Below are 19,523 nucleotides of genomic sequence, written 5' to 3' on the forward strand. Positions count from 1 at the left end.
CGAAAAAAATGTATTTAAAGACAAAAATAATACTCTTTAAGTTACTGACCCTCGCCTAGACAAATTGAAGATGAATTGCGTCTGGTTCTAGGAATCTGACCTTGATGTGACTTAAACTAATGCCAGATTATTTTCGAAATTAAACAACACGACATTTTATGCCAATCACCCTCGATGTTTTCCTTCAACAATTTATTCACATCAATACCTTTCTTGTATCAGTTTAATCGTGATATGGTACGTTATGTGTATTAATACTGATTCTTTGGGATCGGGATCTTCTAGCTGTGTTGAAGACCGATTTCTGGTCTTCGGCTGTTTTCTGCTTTGATTGGGTTCTTGACATTTTCCCCATTTCCATTCTTTATTTCATCTTGATTATCTGATTGTTATTTGATTTGTTGTAGTTTATTATCTATATTTAATTTGTTACAAGCTGTACTTAATGCGTATATGTATACGCTTTACGTCAATTATTAAGCTCTAAAATCAAACTAATTGACAAATTCTGGACATTTTTTTTTATCATTTATCTGATTTAATTCAGTTGTACATATCAAGCTAATACTAATTCAATAATGTCTTTCAGTTTATCAAATTTTAATTTAGAAATCCAGAATAAAATCTTGCAAGTTGTATGTTGTATGTTGTATGACAAAACTTGCTTTGAATCTGTCAACAATGAATTTAGCTGTAATTACATTTACATATGATTCCATCGCATCAATTTAAAAGTTTCATTCTATAATCAAATTTGTATTGGGTATAATTATGATATTATAAACAATTTATTCACACACTAAAAAACTGAATTGGCTTGGTTAAAAGTACATATTGACGGTTTACTTCAAGTGATATGAAACGAGTGACTGGTGAAAAAAAATGTTTATTCAATTATTGAACCAATGCATAAATATATCATAAACTTTGTCTACTATGCACGATTTTTTCATTTTTTACCCCAACATATCGGATAATCGTCATTTTTTTATTTTCTCTCTGTCAGTTATCAAGTGAAAATATGGCAGCTAATCAATTGTCGTATTTTGAAACCGTAGTTTACCGATTGTGACCTGATAGTAAACAATCAACAAAGAAGCATGGATAGTGAGCACGTGTATACCATGTACAATCAGATAGTAGTTTATTTCAATGACAGATCCATGCGTATTGCGATCACCGGACTTTTACGAGAAGGGTCATACTAAGGTCTCTTGCACACGGGAAAATATGTCGGCAAATTGCTTTTCTGTGGACAATTTAAAGAATTTTCTTCATAAAAAAGTATGTGTACATAAGTTTTATAATGAAAACTATCCATTTAGTTATAAAAACATTTGCATCATTTTTTTTAATTTGAAGTTTCATATGACAGTGTTAAGTAGTGGGTATTTTGAAGATGGCCCTGTTATTTGTTCTTCGTCAGTATTAATTACCTCGGAGGGTGTAATGTCCGTTGACATTGCCTCGTACCATGCCTTGGAGATATTACAGGGCAAGTATGAAAACATGCCCATTAATACGTGGCTTATATATACTTTATAACTGTTCTGCTGTAGGGGAAATAACTCTAACTTATATTATAGTTTATACAATAGAGGAATCAGAAAAGTTGCCGATGTTCTATTCTCATTGGATCTTTAAGAAAAAACTACATGTAATCCAGGTCAGAAATACTTATGAAACCATATGTATCTCCAACCATACGAATCCAGGTCAGAAACACTTATGAAATCATATGTATCTTCAACCAAACTAATCCAGGTCAGAAACACTTATGAAACCATATGTATCTCCAACCACACGAATCCAGGTCAGAAACACTTATGAAACCATATGTATCTCCAATCACACGAATCCAGGTCAGAAACACTTATGAAACCATATGTATCTCCAACCACACGAATCCAGGTCAGAAACACTTATGAAACCATATGTATCTCCAACCACACGAATCCAGGTCAGAAACACTTATGAAACCATATGTATCTCCAACCAAACGAATCCAGGTCAGAAACACTTATGAAACCATATGTATCTCCAACCAAACTAATCCAGGTCAGAAACACTTATGAAACCATATGTATCTCCAACCACACGAATCCAGGTCAGAAACACTTATGAAACCATATGTATCTCCAACCAAACGAATCCAGGTCAGAAACACTTATGAAACCATATGTATCTCCAACCAAACTAATCCAGGTCAGAAACACTTATGAAACCATATGTATCTCCAACCACACGAATCCAGGTCAGAAACACTTATGAAACCATATGTATCTCCAACCATACGAATCCAGGTCAGAAACACTTATGAAACCATATGTATCTCCAACCACACGAATCCAGGTCAGAAACACTTATGAAACCATATGTATCTCCAACCAATGTAGCGAGAAATTCCCGCACCCGGAGGCGTCCTTCAGTTGGCCCCTTATCAAACATATACTAGTTCAGTGATAATGAAAGCCATACTAATTTCCTAATTGTACACAAGAAACTAAAATTAAAATAATACAAGAATACACTTTTTTTTAAAAACATTAGAAATTTTAATGGATACTAAATAACTTATAACAAAAAATAATCAGAAACAAAAACAAAATTACTATTTATTTGGGTTAATATTTGATTTTTTGTTCTTCACAGTTCAAAAGACAATATTCTATAAAAGACCCTTGTTGTTTATACTTGGTTTAAATTTGATGGCTTTACCAGGATCAACAGTTTTCAGAATGAGAAAGATTTGAGTTTAATATCTCTTCGAATCTCATTAAACAGATTTATAAATTAGAATACAGTTTTAGTTTTACATGGTATTACATGTTAGACGCGTCATGTATATTATACTATGAATTACTCATGTTAGAATATATATATGTATTGTCCTTTAAGTAATAATGAAATTCAAATAAGGAATATACCATTAGCATTGTTTTTTTTAAATTAAGGGACAAATTTTTTTTTTTATATTTTTCGTTTTGACTATCTACTAAGAATGTATTATTCGCTCCCTATATGTTCTCTAAGACGACGACGGACCAAAGAAACCTAACTCTTCATGTTATTCAACTTGCATTGGAGAACAGTTGAGTTATCGCGCCTTACACATTGAATAACGGTATTGATTTAATAAACATAATTAGAGTCATCACAAAAGCAATAACCTATTTTTATATACTTAAATCGAGTTTAAAATTTTCTTTCAGAACGATTAGTCTTTCTTTCGAAGCATCAACCCGGACGATACCATGTTTCAATGCATGAAAAATGCTCCAAAGCATAAAATAATGTCAACTCATGATTGAGATCATTCTTTTCCTTCGTAAAAATGCAAACTTTAATTTACTGCAAATTATATTCGTCTAATAATTTTTTGTTTCCGATTCGGGAATTTATTTATTAAATTTCAATCTATAATAAGTGAAAAAAAAATCGTCATTACCCGTATTTTTATTTAAGATACAATTCATGTGAAGTTATGGTAATGTATCGCTACAATACAGAGACATTTTCATATTAAGATGCCATTTTAATGTAAAACTTTCTCATAACATTTTGAAAATCTTATTGATTCACACTGAATTGGTTGATTGATTGTTGGTTGTTTAACGTCCAGTAGCAAATATTTCATGCATGTTCTGGACCATACAGATTGAATTGAAAATCATACATGTATTGATATTCTTTTTCGTGTTACATGTATCTATATTTCATCTCCCTTCGTGTCAGTGTTTAACTCTTTTACATTTATTTATACCTTTTACTCTATCAAATGATCAACTAATAAAACATTCGTATATTCTATTGAAAATCATTCACGTGCCGCACAATGGGGTCGGGTGGGGTTGGGGGAGGGTATATGATTATATCCTGATTATCTGTTTAAAAGATGTATTGCTATTCACACGAAAATTATTCTGAATATAACATTCGATTTAATTAGAATTGTTGAGAAATATCATTACAAATAGAAAAAACATAGCACATCACCCCCTTCCATAAACAAAGATGGTAAAATAATTTACTTACAAATGTCTTTTTAGTTTTCATACACCTTTATCGGATGTTAACAATTCATTTGTGTCTTACATGTCCTTCGTGCAGTTACAGTACGATTTGTATTATGTATACTAATTTATATTTATAAGGTTAATATCTGGATTAAGTAGTGAGTTTTATTATTTCACTTTTTAAATGAGCCGTAGTGCGTTTTTAACCCTGAACGCTTTAAAAAGGAATATCCCACTTTAGTTTGGTCGGTAAAATAGGATGGTAAATTTTGCAAATCCTTAATACATATATTTTTTGACGGTATGTAAGTCAGATTATGCATATTTTAAGGTTTTTCTTGTCGTAGAACACATCTCGGGGTGTCAGGATTGCCCAAAGAAAGACCTCCCTACGATCGGTGTTTCATTTGATCAATCCTGACAACCCTCGGTCAGTGTGTTCTACGAAAAGATATCTAACTTATTCATAATATTATTGTATTCTCTGTAACTACTGTTCTCTGCTGTCTTTTGTTTGTCATATATTGTATATATTTTCGTTTGCCATAGCATGTATATGCTTCTTGCAATGTGTATTAAATCATTCAATCATTCATTCATACATTCATTCATTCATTCATTCATATTTTAATCACAATTCACTATAGAAATGATGCCATGGACGACAGACTATATCACAGTGATTGGTTGGAATGAAGGAGTTTATTTCCGTCTTATGAGTTTGAATGTCCTTTTAGTAAGTTTCTATAATTTTGATATTATTTGTCTCACTGGTAGTACACTACACTGTAAAAATATTTTTGAGAAAGAGCAGGTGCGATTTTTTTAATTTGAATTTATTGTCTAAAAGAAATGCACTACGAAATAACTGTGATCTCGGGCCAACTTGCTTAAGCAGAAAAACTAAGCGTTGACCATTTGTTCTTTGAAAGTCGCTGACCAAACAAAAACCGTATGTTTAATCAAAATGTTATTGGTTGCGTTTAACTTGTATCGTTGACCTTCATTTTAAAGGGTTTTCATTTCTGAATTCTTGATAAACATGATTATTTGAGCAAGCGATTTCATAACGTTGGTGAGAAAAATGCATATTTTGATTTTTATTCCTCAAGACTCTCTTTTCAGGAAACATAAATTATCTATAAACAATAAAAGTATTTTTCTGAGAACTGTGCGGCGTGCGATTTCATCTAACAAGTGTGGTTTCTTATTAAATGTAGTAATAATTGGAAAGATTTTCAGGAAGGCGTTATATGTTATTTAGGTTTCAACAATTTTGAAGCTAGCGTAGATCAACGAATCAATTTTGAATTACTTAGTTTAGCCTGAGCTTTCGACAAACCCGCATTCTAAAAGTAATTATCAGCGGAGCGAAATCGACAATATGACTTTTAATTGGCTGAATGTCTTGTATGATTAGAAGAACAATCTTTTGTAAAGTATTTTTTATGAATATATTATATTTTATGTTCGGCATTTTGTACTTCAGTTGGCTAGCACTATAAATAGCTTCGTAATACATAAACAGCGAGCCCGAGTAAAAAACAAAGTATTAGTTCGATTTACCAAATCTCAACAAAAGTACATTTCTTTAAGACTATTTGTATGCAGTATGCCCTGTAATCACAATATTCAATCTCGTATGTTTGCCTATTGTTCAACAATAATAACAACAATGAACGCAATAATTTCTCAGTGAATTCAATTGACAAGTTGTTTTGATTTTTATCCAGATAATTAACTTTCAATGGTATTTCTAGACGTTGTATACTGAACTTTTAAGTACAGTCCCTTGACATTGGCGATGAATTCAGTCAAGCCAGTGATGAAACTGTGATTTGTTTCTTAATAGGAAGACTGCAGACAGACCAATTCTTTATTATTCCTGTGTTAACTTATTAAATAGAAACGCTGTGTTTACAGCGTGTTTAACAAGTAATCTCGCGAGAATCTCGTGGAAAGTATACGTTAGCGGAAGATATAATAGTTTCATTACTGTATAATTGTACAGGGAATTTGCAATCAGAACAGATATACAAATATTGATATAAAACGTATTATACATGAAAGTAGCACTGCCGTTTGATAACTGTCGTCAAACCTTGTCATTTATACTGTACTACAGGGATTGTTGTCTGAAATACAAGATTCAATTTTTATTGCTATTTTATTACTTTAAAGAGACATAAACTGTTATTTCTGACTTTTTGCTACTGAAACATCAAGAGAAGTTTTGCTTTCCCAATTGATTGTTAGAATTATATACATAAATCAAGCATTTGTTCCGATTAATAAGAATTATATGATAGGAAAATATTTTTTTTATTGTAACCTCACGTTTTCGAAAAAAAAACCTCAATGGTGTGTTAAACGTATATTGTGTCTGAAAGTCACGTTGATGGTGAATTCTGTCTGTATTTAAACAAATAACATTTGCCATCTTTAAGTACATGTACTCATGTAACACTTCAAACGTGACAAAAAGGAAAATAAATATTCAAATATCACAGGCAAAATGATACGGAAAATTGAGGCACAAACCTTGATAATTTTGATACACATGACGCAAATGGTTTTGTTTGTAGTAGTCATGTTTCAAAACTAAGAAAAAATAACAAGGATTTCATAAGATTTTGAAATATGGCTTTTTGAATTTTATGTAATAAAATTATGAAAAGAAAAATAGGGGTTAGTGGTCAATTTTTTTTAATGGTAATTCATGGATAAAACCAGAGGATTCTGAAAATCTAGCAAAAATTCAAAAAATAGAGGAGTAAACATCCTTAAAGAGAGTAACTCATTTGGATTAAACCAATTGTCAATAAGGCTCTCTACATACAATGTTAATTTTGTTAACACTATAAATAAAACATAATTAATCTACTATTACACACATGTAAACAATAGACGTATATAAAGTAATATAACAACAAATACACATACATGTATATGGTATACTGTGAAAGTACTTTTATTCGTGGGGAACCAATTTTCGTGGTTTTCGTGGATGATTTTATCCACGAATTTAAGTGTTCAACGAAATAAAACAACCATTGTCCAAATCAAGACATGGAATGATCCCATGTATGATCATGTATGTTTGACTACTGATATGATCAAGAGCATGTTTTGAATATCGCCAAATCTGAGAATACTTCAACAGCAGTCACAGAACTACACCTGCATGCAAGATTATACAATTTTATCTTTAACAACATAAACTGTACAACTTTTGATCTTTTAATTCTCATAAAAAATATTTTTGATCGATTTGAGTCAGATTTCCGGTATTGATATGCCAGTATGATAAAGTGTTCATTTTATACCCCCCTCTCGTACACATGGGAAATAATAATTTCATGCTGGGCTCAATTTTGATAAGAATTATTTGACAATTCAAAATACGTTTATAGCGTTTATGTTACTTTTTCCTTTAGGTGACATGTGTATGGCCTAATTATCACCTTCCATGGTCTTTAATCTGTTGATCACTTTATCCTGGGTTAATTAGTGTTGTCACTACGATTTACACGGGTCAATGTTTACTCTGCAATTATTTCCTTCAATAAAGATTTATCATTATTTGCAAACTTTGTATCTAAAGGCTTTAATTTTTTTAATTTTTTTTAAAGAAAACTAAAATCCACGAATTTAAAAACCCACGAACATGTAAATATTACTCAAACCACGAAAATTGATACCCACGAATTAAAGTACTTTCACAGTACATGGTGGCTTAACTTATAAATTTAAAACTTTAAAAATAAAATGACTTGTAAGAGTTTATGAATGCCGATATACATTTTTATTTTTATGGAAGTAATGAAAAGGGAACCAGTCTAAGATATTGGAATATAAAAACAGTCATTTAGGAAATTATTCCACGATTTGTAGGACTGTGAACAATTAATCTAAGTTAGTTAGATGTTTTCATGCTGGATAGGTTATTACCATATAATAAACGCACATATGGTATCGGAAATTGTCCATCGAAAAGCAATATGAGAATAATTACTGCAATATTGCACACGATGTGGTTTCTAAAAAAACAAAAGGAATCATGCAAATTATCTCAGTCGATTTAGTTAACTTTGTCTCCATAAAGATTTACTATCATTTATGAGTGGTTTCTTTAAGTTCTTTGACGGAAAGCTATATCCGGATTAGTTATCATAAAAAAGGAGATGTGGTATAATTGTCAATAAGACAGCTCTCCACATGATACCAAATGGCAACGAAATTTATAACTTAAGGTCACTGCATGGCGTTCACAGACCATACCGCATATTCACCTATAAAGGTGCTCGGAAAGACAAATGAAGTTCAAGCTGGAAAACTAGCGGCCTAATGTATCATGTACAAATTAATGAACGAAAAATGAATATGTAACACAGCGACAAACGTCAACTACCAAATTATAAGATCCTGGCTTGAGACCAGCAAAAACAGTACAGAATGTTGCGGGGTCAAACATGTTAGCTCCCCCTAAATCCAAGTTAATTAAAGTACAAATAAAGAGCAAACTGTAAAAAAAGGTAAAATGTAATCTTTACAAGAATATCTGTACGTGCAGAATAAAAGAAATTCGAAGATATTGTATTTGTTAATTTGTATTGGAGCGTACATGAAAGTTGTTATCCATAGGCACGTAACGAGTGCACCGAAGTTAATATGCCATTTATCAAGCAGAATACACATAATTGACATTACAATATCCAATTATAGATGAACAAAGTTTTATTGTTTTCTAAGTCCCCTTTTATTGGTCGCAAATTATTCAATTTCAATCTTCGAAAAGTTCATGTATTCCTTATTGTTTAGTTGACTGTTCTGTATAAGGTCTTGTATTCCTTATTGTTTAGTTGACTGTTCTGTATTAGACACCAACAGTCCATAAACATTAGAATTGAGGGACATTTCTACAGATATAACATGTCAATACTGAACGTGACATTCCCTTCCCTTTAACTGCCCCAGAACTCTACATCTCTGCTTGATGTTAACATTCGAGTACACGTGACATTCATTCCCTTTAACTCCCCCAGAACTCTACATCTCTGCTTGATGTTAACATTCGAGTACACGTGACATTCTCTTCCTTTTAACTCCCCCAAAACTCTACACCTCTGCATGATGTTAACATCCTAGTATACGTGACATTCCCTTCCTTTTAACTTCACCAGAACTCTACACCTCTGCATGATGTTAACATCTTAGTATACGTGACATTCCCTTCCTTTTAACTTCCCCAGAACTCGACATCTCTGCATGATGTTACCATTCTAATATACGTGACATTACCTTCCTTTTAACTCCCCCAGAACTCTACATCTCTGCATGATGTTAACATTCTAGTATACGTGACATTCCCTTCCATTTAACTTCCCCAGAACTCTACATCTCTGCATGATATTAACATTCTAGTATACGTGACATTCCCTTCCTTTAACTCTCCCAAAACTCTACACCTCTGCATGATGTTAACATCCTAGTATACGTGACATTCCCTTCCTTTTAACTTCCCCAGAACTCTACACCTCTGCATGATGTTAACATTCTAGTATACGTGACATTCCCTTCCTTTTAACTTCACCAGAACTCTAAACCTCTGCATGATGTTAACATTCTAGTATACGTGACATTCATTCCCTTCCTTTTAACTTCCCCAAAACTCTACACCTCTGCATGATGTTAACATTCTAGTATACGTGACATTCCCTTCCTTTTAACTTCCCCAGAACTCTACACCTCTGCATGATGTTAACATTCTAGTATACGTGACATTCCCTTCCCTTTTAACTCCCCCAGAACTTTACATCTCTGCATGATGGTAACATTATAAATATTTCACTTCCTGCTTAAAATAATTCTCCATATCATATATTGTCTGTCAAATCAAATTTCAAACAAATGTCAATAATAGTTTCTTAATATCTACAAAGTGTAAATAGGAGACGATTGGTGTTTCAAGGAAACATTAGATGCTTGTCCTAAGTTAATAGTTGATAATAGTTTTCCTGTTGTTATTATCCATCATTATTAAAAAGATTCATTATGGCGGGTACATGCTATGATTTCATCATTTCTCTTTTATAAGAAATTATATTTGTATTAAATTGGTTGCATTTCCTATTTGTGATTATTTAAATGAACAATTACAGGTGTTTTAACAAAACTATTAGACATTTGAATCATTGATAAACAAGCAACAATTGCGGAAAAGTATAATCAACTTGTTTCCTCAACCCTATTTTTTCTCTCTGTTTTAAAGTTTGAATCGAAGAAATTTGCTTTTTCAGATTCTGAAGTATTCTGCGTTATGAATATACATCGTTGAAACGTCTTATTCTGCTAGGATTCAAGGCCTTGACTCTAGTAAATTATGCCGAATTGTATTTGAAGAGCTCAAGTATTTAAAGCGTCAAAGGGGATGTGACTATCAACACTATATGATCAATTTATTCAATATGGTTGGTCTAGATCACTTTTATAACTAGAATGTCAACTCTAATATAGTTTCTTGGAAGGTTTGTCCGGAGAAGGCAATATCAAGAAATAAATGATAAAAGCACAATTTTGCACAAGGTAGGCTAACATATATGACGAACTTGCTGGACTTCAAGTCTGCAAGACTCAAATTTTTAATACGAACAAATTGTTTACCTGTAAACAAAGTCTTGTATAGGATGAATATAAACGAGAGTCCCACTTGCCAACTGTCTTTATTTAATTATGAAGAGTCCATTGATTATTTACTATTAGAGTGTTCTGGCTTTTCCTCAATCCGTTATAAATACATAACTGATATAAATGAATATCTAAGATTTACTTTCCCGGGCCTCTGCTTCACAGAGTTATCGTCCTATACTGGTTGGTGATTGCTTTTATCAGGTTGATCCCTATATTAGTAAAACACTGGACAGTTTAAGTAAAAAGATGTTCAGTGAAATGTACTCTAAGAGACAATTGGTTTTGGAACCTAAAGTTTAAATGTTATTTTTTACGTTCCTTTTTTTTAGTTCATATTTTTATGCTGTACATAGTGTTTATTTTTCTTATGTAAAGATGACGTCTTATTTAACAATGTACCAATTTTAAGTCTGAAAATGTTTTATGAATATTTTTACTTGTCTATATATATTCATTGCATATGTTGTTACACGCATTTGTGGAAACCCCGTTCGCAAGTGCCCCCGTTGTAAAGGGGTAGTTTCTAAATAAATATATATATATAAACGTTTTGATTGCTTAACAACGTTATGAACCAGCAAACGTTAACCACTTATATTATGTCAATGGTTTCATTTTAAAGTACGATACATATGAACCAACATGTATCATTTTCAAAAATTCTATCAACCTTTCCTAAAATTCTTAGTATACCAGCTTCGATTGTGTATTATGATGTTTTCATACCAATATCAGGTACATTTTGTATTTCTTAACAGCATGAATAGATTATATGACAAATATGACTAAAATTACATTTTTGCACGATTTTGGCAACCATAAGTTAGAAGTAATAAACAATGATAGTCCTTACCAAAATTTATTTTCAAACTTGAGTTAAACACTTTTTAAATTTTGTTTGTTTACCGATGAGACAACTAAAAAACAATTATTATTCGGTTGGGAAGTTAATGTTCCTAAGGAATCTTTAAATTTTCCCATGGGAGCTCATATTGAAATGGGTGTTCTCAAAAGTTCAAAAGAGAAATGTACTCTAACACAGCTGCAGTGACAACAGTGACATGGTGAAATACATAGAAGAACAGTTTAAAACAAAATATCACATATCTAGATAAAAATATGCACTATCTGTGAAAGTCACGATAACCTTACTGAATAAATACTATAAATTATTAGAACAAAAAGTTACACGCAATTTATTATTATTATTCTGACCGACTGGAAATGTTCACTAATGAATCGCTGTGGCTGTTATTTTCCGATTTACCTCTTATACTACTCCTACATTTAACAAGCATGCACAGTATGTAAGCAATGTGCTGTATAATATTCGGATTATGTCAATACCAATAACAAAAAATCAAAGAATTTTATCATCTAATTCAATCAGTTAATATGTATTTTTAATGCTCCATAATCATAATTGTTAATTGAAGATCAAAGAAACAGATTTAATCAAGTCATTCAATAATCGTCAATATGTAACAACTGTATTGGTAAAAGAAAAATGATACTTTCGAATTGATAAAGTTCTTATGAGGTATGGCCACCAAATTTCATTTGAATTAATTTACACCGGATAATTTCCAAAACGACTTCTTATCTTTACTTACATGTATAAGTAAGTCAATTCAACTTATATATATATATAAATATAACAGACCAATGGCTATGTTATGGACTGATCAACTAATAGTAGTATAAATTTTCAAAGCAAAACATTATATTTGAATCTTAAGAGACTGTGACGTATATGACTCTGACGCATTAGACTGTGACGTGTATGACTCTGACGCATTGACAGGGTGTTTGTCCTATTTGCGTCGTTTCGTGGACTGCATCAGCCCGTCCAAATATACATCTATATTCAGAGACCGTTTTACATAAAGCTTTCAGTTTTTTGGTGAGATTATATAGTGCCAAATCCCCTCGTCATTATATATCTCCAGCTGATTGATGTGACACAATGTTTACGAAAGCTTTGGACCTTTTTCTGGGAATTTTACAATATCATGATGTCAACTTCAGTATTTACGTATTACAAAAAGTTCGTCTACTTGGTGGGATTCTTTCCCATTATAGTTGACCTTATTGTACCAAGTTGGTCATTTGGTTTTGTATTGTGACACGTACCTTTATTAACACAACCCCCTGGCTCTCAGTAACGAATCTTGATCTTTGTCTTATTTGTTTTGTATTTTTTTTATACCATATTTGATGCCAAGATATATTGATATATGTTATATATATGTAATATAAATGTATTTTAATGGGTGTTTTACAGTCTTTCATATCTTTTTAGGGTGGCTCTTTTATATATTGATCTGTTAATTTTATTTTGTGTTTTATATCAAATATTTAAAAGAGGTCAGCTTCTAATAAATTTTGTGTTTGTTTATTTGTTGTTTTTTATTATTGTGACATTGACACATTATAAAGCAACACGTTTGAGATCATTTGAGGTAAGTCTTTCATTCACAATTTTTGTGGTATACATAAGGCGTTTACCATATTTTGGCTATTGTGCATTTTGTGTCACACAATTTAATTTCTAATTTATACAGCGTGAGGCAATTTGGTTACAACGTTGCAATATTTGTATTTGAGTATAAATTAATGCCAGCCCATAATTATTTGTCAATTTTTCATATTAAACGTCTACATTAAAATGACATGTGCAAATTTTGTATGAAATATTAATATTTCATTAGAAGTTTATTTTATTAATCCGTTAATGGCACAAATTTATGTGGTTAAGGCATATTTTATGTGGTTAAGACATATTTATCAAAATCATTATCACAATAGGGGCTTAAATATATTACATGGAATGTTATTGCATAAGACGTTAGTCTTCATCAAAAGTTTCATTTAAGGAGTGACTGTAATTTTATTTTTCTGTCTATCAAGAAATAACATAAAAAAATTGTGGTGCACACTGAATAAACCGTAAAGCTTGTTATCTTAAAGTGTGCACTACACTTTTTAAGTTAATTCTCTATTGATAAAGATTACATTGTGGAAGGAAAAGAGCAAACGAAATAATTGTGTAAAGAAAAATATTTACAAACCTCGTAATATGGCATTATTACCAATTATTATAACATGTTATAACGTAAACATCTGACGGGAAGAAATAGTTTTAAAAATATAACATAAAACAAAATATGTTTTGTGAAAGGCTTAGAACTTCAGTCAATTAACTAGAATACATATAAAAAAAATTGTAATCCATTAATGTAGATTTAAGCTACAAAAACCTTTAAGAAAATTCGCTCTTGATTTTTTTTTCTTTTTCCAGATATTCGGAATCCACTAGTTTTATCCATGTAGTGCTATTAAAAAATTTCACCTGCTTATCCCTATTTTTCTTTTCAGAATTTTATTACTCAAAGTTTTAAAAGTTATCTTTTAAAAAATCTATAAAATCCTTTTCATTTTTTCGTAGTTTTTGACAGAAAAAAGGTGCCAATGTTAAATGTATTAAAAACTAGGAGATAATTATTTCCCGCCAAATTTTAAATGGCTTATATTTCGAAAACAAGCACATTTACCCTTCATTTTGTTTTACTTATATATCTAGTTCCTTTATTTAAACACTATCAATTCATAACAATATTTAAAAAAGTATGTAATTTTGAAACAGAGTTGAAACATCCTTTAGATATATTATGTGTCTTTTGTCATCTTGGATTGATCTTTAGTTTAAGTGCTTTTTATACTTTTTGTTTGAATATTTTATATGGCCATTGATTGGGAGGTAAAACCTATAATGCAACTTTTATGAAGGAAACTTTATGAATTTAACCTATTTTGTAAAACTTGAAAACGATTCAAGTGACACATAATGACTACTATTTTCTAAAAGAACACAATAAAAGTTATATTCTCTATTTTGTCTTAAAACTTTATTGTTTAGTTGTCTTTGTATTAAAAGGGAGTTTCCATGTATAATCTAATAGTTTTCACTACTCTGAAAGTTGATACAAAGCCCTGCGTCTCATCATTTATATCAGTTTAGAAAGAAAGAAAAAAAAAAACATGACGTAAGCTGAAATTTGACAAAAATGTTGAAGAGTAAAATAACAAAAATACCGAAATTCAAAACGGAAAGTCTTATATAAAATGACAGAATCAAACGCTCAAACACATCTATCGAATGGTAAAGATTCTATCAATTTTAAAAAGTTAAATCACAATAATACTTAATTAAAAACTCAAAAAAAGAAAGTCCTTCATCAAATGGCAAAATCAAACGCATCAAAACTAATAGATAAAAACTGTCATATTCTTGACTTGGTACAGGTATTTTCTGATATAGAACATTATGGATTGAACCTGCTTTTATAGCTAGCTAAACCTCACAACTGTGTGACAGTTCCATCAATTCCATTATATTGACAACGATGCGTGAAAATAACAAACAGACACAATAGTTAAAAATGTAAAAAATAGGGGAACAGCAGTCAGCATTGTGTTATCATGTTGATCAATATAAAAACAATCAAATGTAAAAAAAAAAAAAACGAGGCAAAAAAGGCATACTTCAAATTGAACAACCTCATTTTTGTTTTTTTAATTATACGATTTTACTTAATATAGACCCTCCCCGTGTACTGTAAATAGGAACATGTTGCTGTTGTTCTGATATAGAAAATTAGGAAAGAAAAGCGAAATCAGTATATGAAAATTGTAAAACCATAACCACTTTTACTACTTTCTATACCGTTGATGCAACTTGATAAAAAAACCAAGAAAAAAAATAATCATACATTGTGAAAAGAAGAGAGCAAAGAAAAAAATAATGGTGTAGCAAAAACTATTTAATACCTCGTAATACCGCAATATTATTCCCAATAATGCACAGCGTGTATTTTTTTTTATTTATACCGGTTAAATTGCGAAACTGTACAAAAAGAAGCCTTAAAAATGCTTTCAGAAAAATGTTCTTAAATTCGTTTGTTGAATTTATAATTTTTTCTATCGACATGAAAAGACAATAACCTATTTGCTACTGAATGAACTTTCACCTATTTTTGTACCAATGTATGAATGGATAACGTTTTCTCATGGGAAGAAAAATAAATGAAAAATAATGAATCCAAATGATCATAAAAACCATTACCAGATGACCATTACTGCCTGATACATTCACATCACAATACATCCCATTTATCAGATTTCTCAATTTCCTTGACACTGTGTTAAACCATTATCAATCATGATGGTCCATTACAGAACGTTGTCTGTTGTTTTCCTTTGGGATAAACAACTTAACAAAACTTAATTTCTGGTCATAAGATGTATCAATATGTCGTAATTTGTACAACCGTTTAACTGAATAATCTCTTAGGAACATTCGTTTAGGTCAATGCGTTTATTTCAATCTGAGATTTCAATATTGATCAGTAGTTAGTATTTATAAGAAATGATTTGAACTGTACGATAGCAGCAATGCCTTAAACACGTCTCTAGACACAATGGTTTAATGATGTATATATGTAGACTATACATAAAGGCAACAGTAGTTTACCGGTGTTTAAATATAATCTTATGTTTGTTTTTTATTCGAGCGCAATATTAATTTCATTGTCTTAATTTACCTTTTGACGCTGATTATTATACTTCCTTTATATAGCATGTCCCTTTATGGCTAACTGGGTACCAAACGTAGAGAATGTAAGACTGCATCAATTACATATGCATTCATACTTGTAAACTATGTCTATTTTGAAGACTATCTAAATTGTGAACCCCCTTTTACAATTATTCTACAAACTTATAAAAAAGTTAAAATTATAATATATCGCAGCAATCCAGCAATCATATATGATGTATTTAAGTTATTACAACTAATATTTATAATGTCTCGCTTTATACATATAATATAAATATGGATGATAAAGTATCAGTGATAAAAAACAAAGAAAGGAATGACACCTTAGAACAACATAAGGCAAAAAGATAAAAAAAAAAAAAAAAAAAAGACAGAACGACAAAAACACTGAAGTGGAATGTAAACATCTGTTTGAATGAACTTCTATTGTCATATATTTTCTAGTTTCGTCTTCCCCCCCAAACATTCAATATAAAATGTATTCTTACAGTCATAAGACATTTAGTGACCAGGGATATTCTTTAATACATGTAGTAACATAATGTGCATTCTAACAATTAATATATTACACCTTCAATAGGTGAACCTCATATTGTAATTTATCAAAAACAATCTTGTTTACTATTTCAATCATTGAACAGTGTACTACGTATCTACGTAACTCACATTTACAATACATATTTGAACAGTGCACTGCGTAGCTACGAACTCATATTTACATTACACACTTGAACAGTATCATGTGTAGCTGTATAGCACTCATTCATATCACACACGTGAAAATTGCACGACTGAGCTGCGTAACACACATTTATATCACAAACTTGAACAGTGCACTGCGTACAGTAGCTGCGTAAAACAAATTTGCATTACAAAGTGTTTCAATTTAGACTCCGTTATTTGTATTGACAGGTTATAATTACAAAGCATTTCAAAGTTATGTCTTATTTTGCAAGAAATACAAAATGTATGACTGCACGTGCTATTCATGACAATACTTTTGTATTTGACGAGAATACAAAAACACTCGGAAGGTCCTTAATATGGCAAGCTGAAATGATAATGAGCAGTTTACTGCTACTGAATTCGTATTCATCAAATGTTTTAATTTAGGACTGGAGCGTTTGTTTATTTTGTGTATCGCAACTGTTTTGCACAAGTAAGGTATTTTGCCCAACTATAAAACTATAACAAAAAAATAAACTATCGATGTTTTTCGTTCTTTTAATCCTAATCATCCTATGGAGTTCCGGAACTTATTTTTTGTTTCATCGATTGATGTAAAAGCATATGAAAAACTATTCCTTTAAATTTGTGACGTCAAACGGCTACTGGTATTTATGGTAACATGTTTTATTTCTTAAAATGATACAAAATTGTATTTAGGTAATGATCTTTAATATCTTCGTTTTCGAAGTAACTGCTTTAACGTGGTGGTGAAAAGGTATCTACTTAGTAATTCGTATTGGTGAATAAGGCAAATGAAATTATTTGAAAAAAATATTTTAAATGGTTTTTTTTTCATTTTTGAACCTTTGTCTTGTGAAAAACGTTTGAATAAAAAACAATAGAATAATATTTCTTTCAAAGATGACCTAATTTTGACTTTATCACGTCATACAAGCATTTTTTTGCCGATATTCTCTAACAGCCTATCAATATTATCGATTGACTGGGTGACTGTCTGAACCGAAAAAAATTACTATATGAATTTGAATATCTAATTACCAAAGAGAACCACGAAAAAGATACGGACTGTGTCCTCTTTCACAGGAACAACTGCAATGCATGAATATTATAATAATAAACCGAACACATGCACTATATGGAATCTCACGTTAATTTGTATATCTGATTACCAATGGTACCTCGAAAATGATACGGACTTTGTCCTCTTTCACAGAAACAACTGCAATACATGAGCTTTAGATGACAAATATGTACATACCTGCTGTTTCTTTGCCGATATTTTCTGTAAACGACTGTAATATCATATTGATGTTATCAAACTTGAAGTAGTGCTGTTGTTCAAGTGTGAGCCCATAGTGTAAACCATCTACAGCAATGTGACAATACTTGTTAACAATGTGACTTTGACCATCCGGGTCGTAAAGTAGGTTCACTTTATTCCAATTAAAAGTCTTAAATATTGTAGTTACGAAGTTTATAAGGGAATTCATATTAGGTCCAACACGGGTCATTAAATTGAACATATGTTGTTTTTCAGCAAAATCACGGGCCATGGCGCCAGGCGTTACCATAGCAATATTCCAATAGTGTATTTGCCTACCAACAGGTGCGGCAGCGTAATCACAACATGGCCCAAAAAACACATCAACTTCTTTTTTCACAAAAAAATTTATAGCTTCGTTGATACCGTCAGCCACATTGCATTTTGAATCTGCAAAATGAATGGTTATATTTCGGTCTGTTATTATTCCCAACTCGCCGACGACTTTTTCTAGGGCGATTGCCATGGCCGGTTCCACTCGATTGATTGAAAACAGTCGGTTGTTATTTTCGGGCACAATAGTACCTATCGTTATACTCTTTATTTGTTTGGCACATGCACATAGTACTTGCATCAGTAGAAACGGAAGTATACTCCTGATATTCATATTCTTTCATCAATATTGAATGCACAATTTTAACACCTTTATCACTTTTAAAGCATGTAAATTTTCAATATTTTACTTTATTAATATTTCCGTGATATATCAGTAAAACATTCAAAGCTTTTGGTAATTGTCACACATATAACACGAGATTTATCCTTAGTTCTTAAGAATAAAAGATATGAGCAATTATCGAATCTGAATTTGTATTTCCAACAATATGTAGCCTTTTTATCGTTCCTAGAAAGATACTTTGAAAATTATCACTTTATAATTTTGGAATTTCAGCGAAGACAATTCAAGCATTTGCGACTTACAATTTCTAACATATATATTTGTTAGGTCTGACCAATGTTTTAACCTTTATAGAATTTCCTTTTTTCATCTCAGTACATAACTTTTTTTTAATGTCGGAATAGATTAATTCCTTTGACACAGTTTAGAGAATATCTATGTTTTCCGAATCAAAAACATAACTTTCCATATATCATGATTGCATTGTAATCCCGTAAGACCCGGACATTCAAAACTGGTACGAATATTATCTGGTTCCTTCACCTCTATGTACAATCTAGCATAAAGTTG

At 31.1% G+C, this 19,523-nt stretch overlaps 1 protein-coding gene across 1 annotated transcript in view; it reads right to left on the bottom strand.

Moving 5' to 3' along the window:
* The window catches only part of LOC134719107 (atrial natriuretic peptide receptor 1-like), a 362,861-nt gene extending 343,652 nt beyond the window's left edge, over window positions 1-19,209 (bottom strand). The window contains exon 1 of the mRNA XM_063582071.1: window positions 18,272-19,209. Within this exon, the coding sequence (XP_063438141.1) occupies window positions 18,272-18,941 (670 nt within the window). The 5' untranslated portion in view covers window positions 18,942-19,209. The remainder of the gene's footprint in view (window positions 1-18,271) is intronic.
* Between the last annotated feature and the right edge of the window lie 314 nt (window positions 19,210-19,523).

Source organism: Mytilus trossulus, chromosome 5 (assembly GCF_036588685.1).
Source record: "Mytilus trossulus isolate FHL-02 chromosome 5, PNRI_Mtr1.1.1.hap1, whole genome shotgun sequence".
NCBI classification, from domain to species: domain Eukaryota; kingdom Metazoa; phylum Mollusca; class Bivalvia; order Mytilida; family Mytilidae; genus Mytilus; species Mytilus trossulus.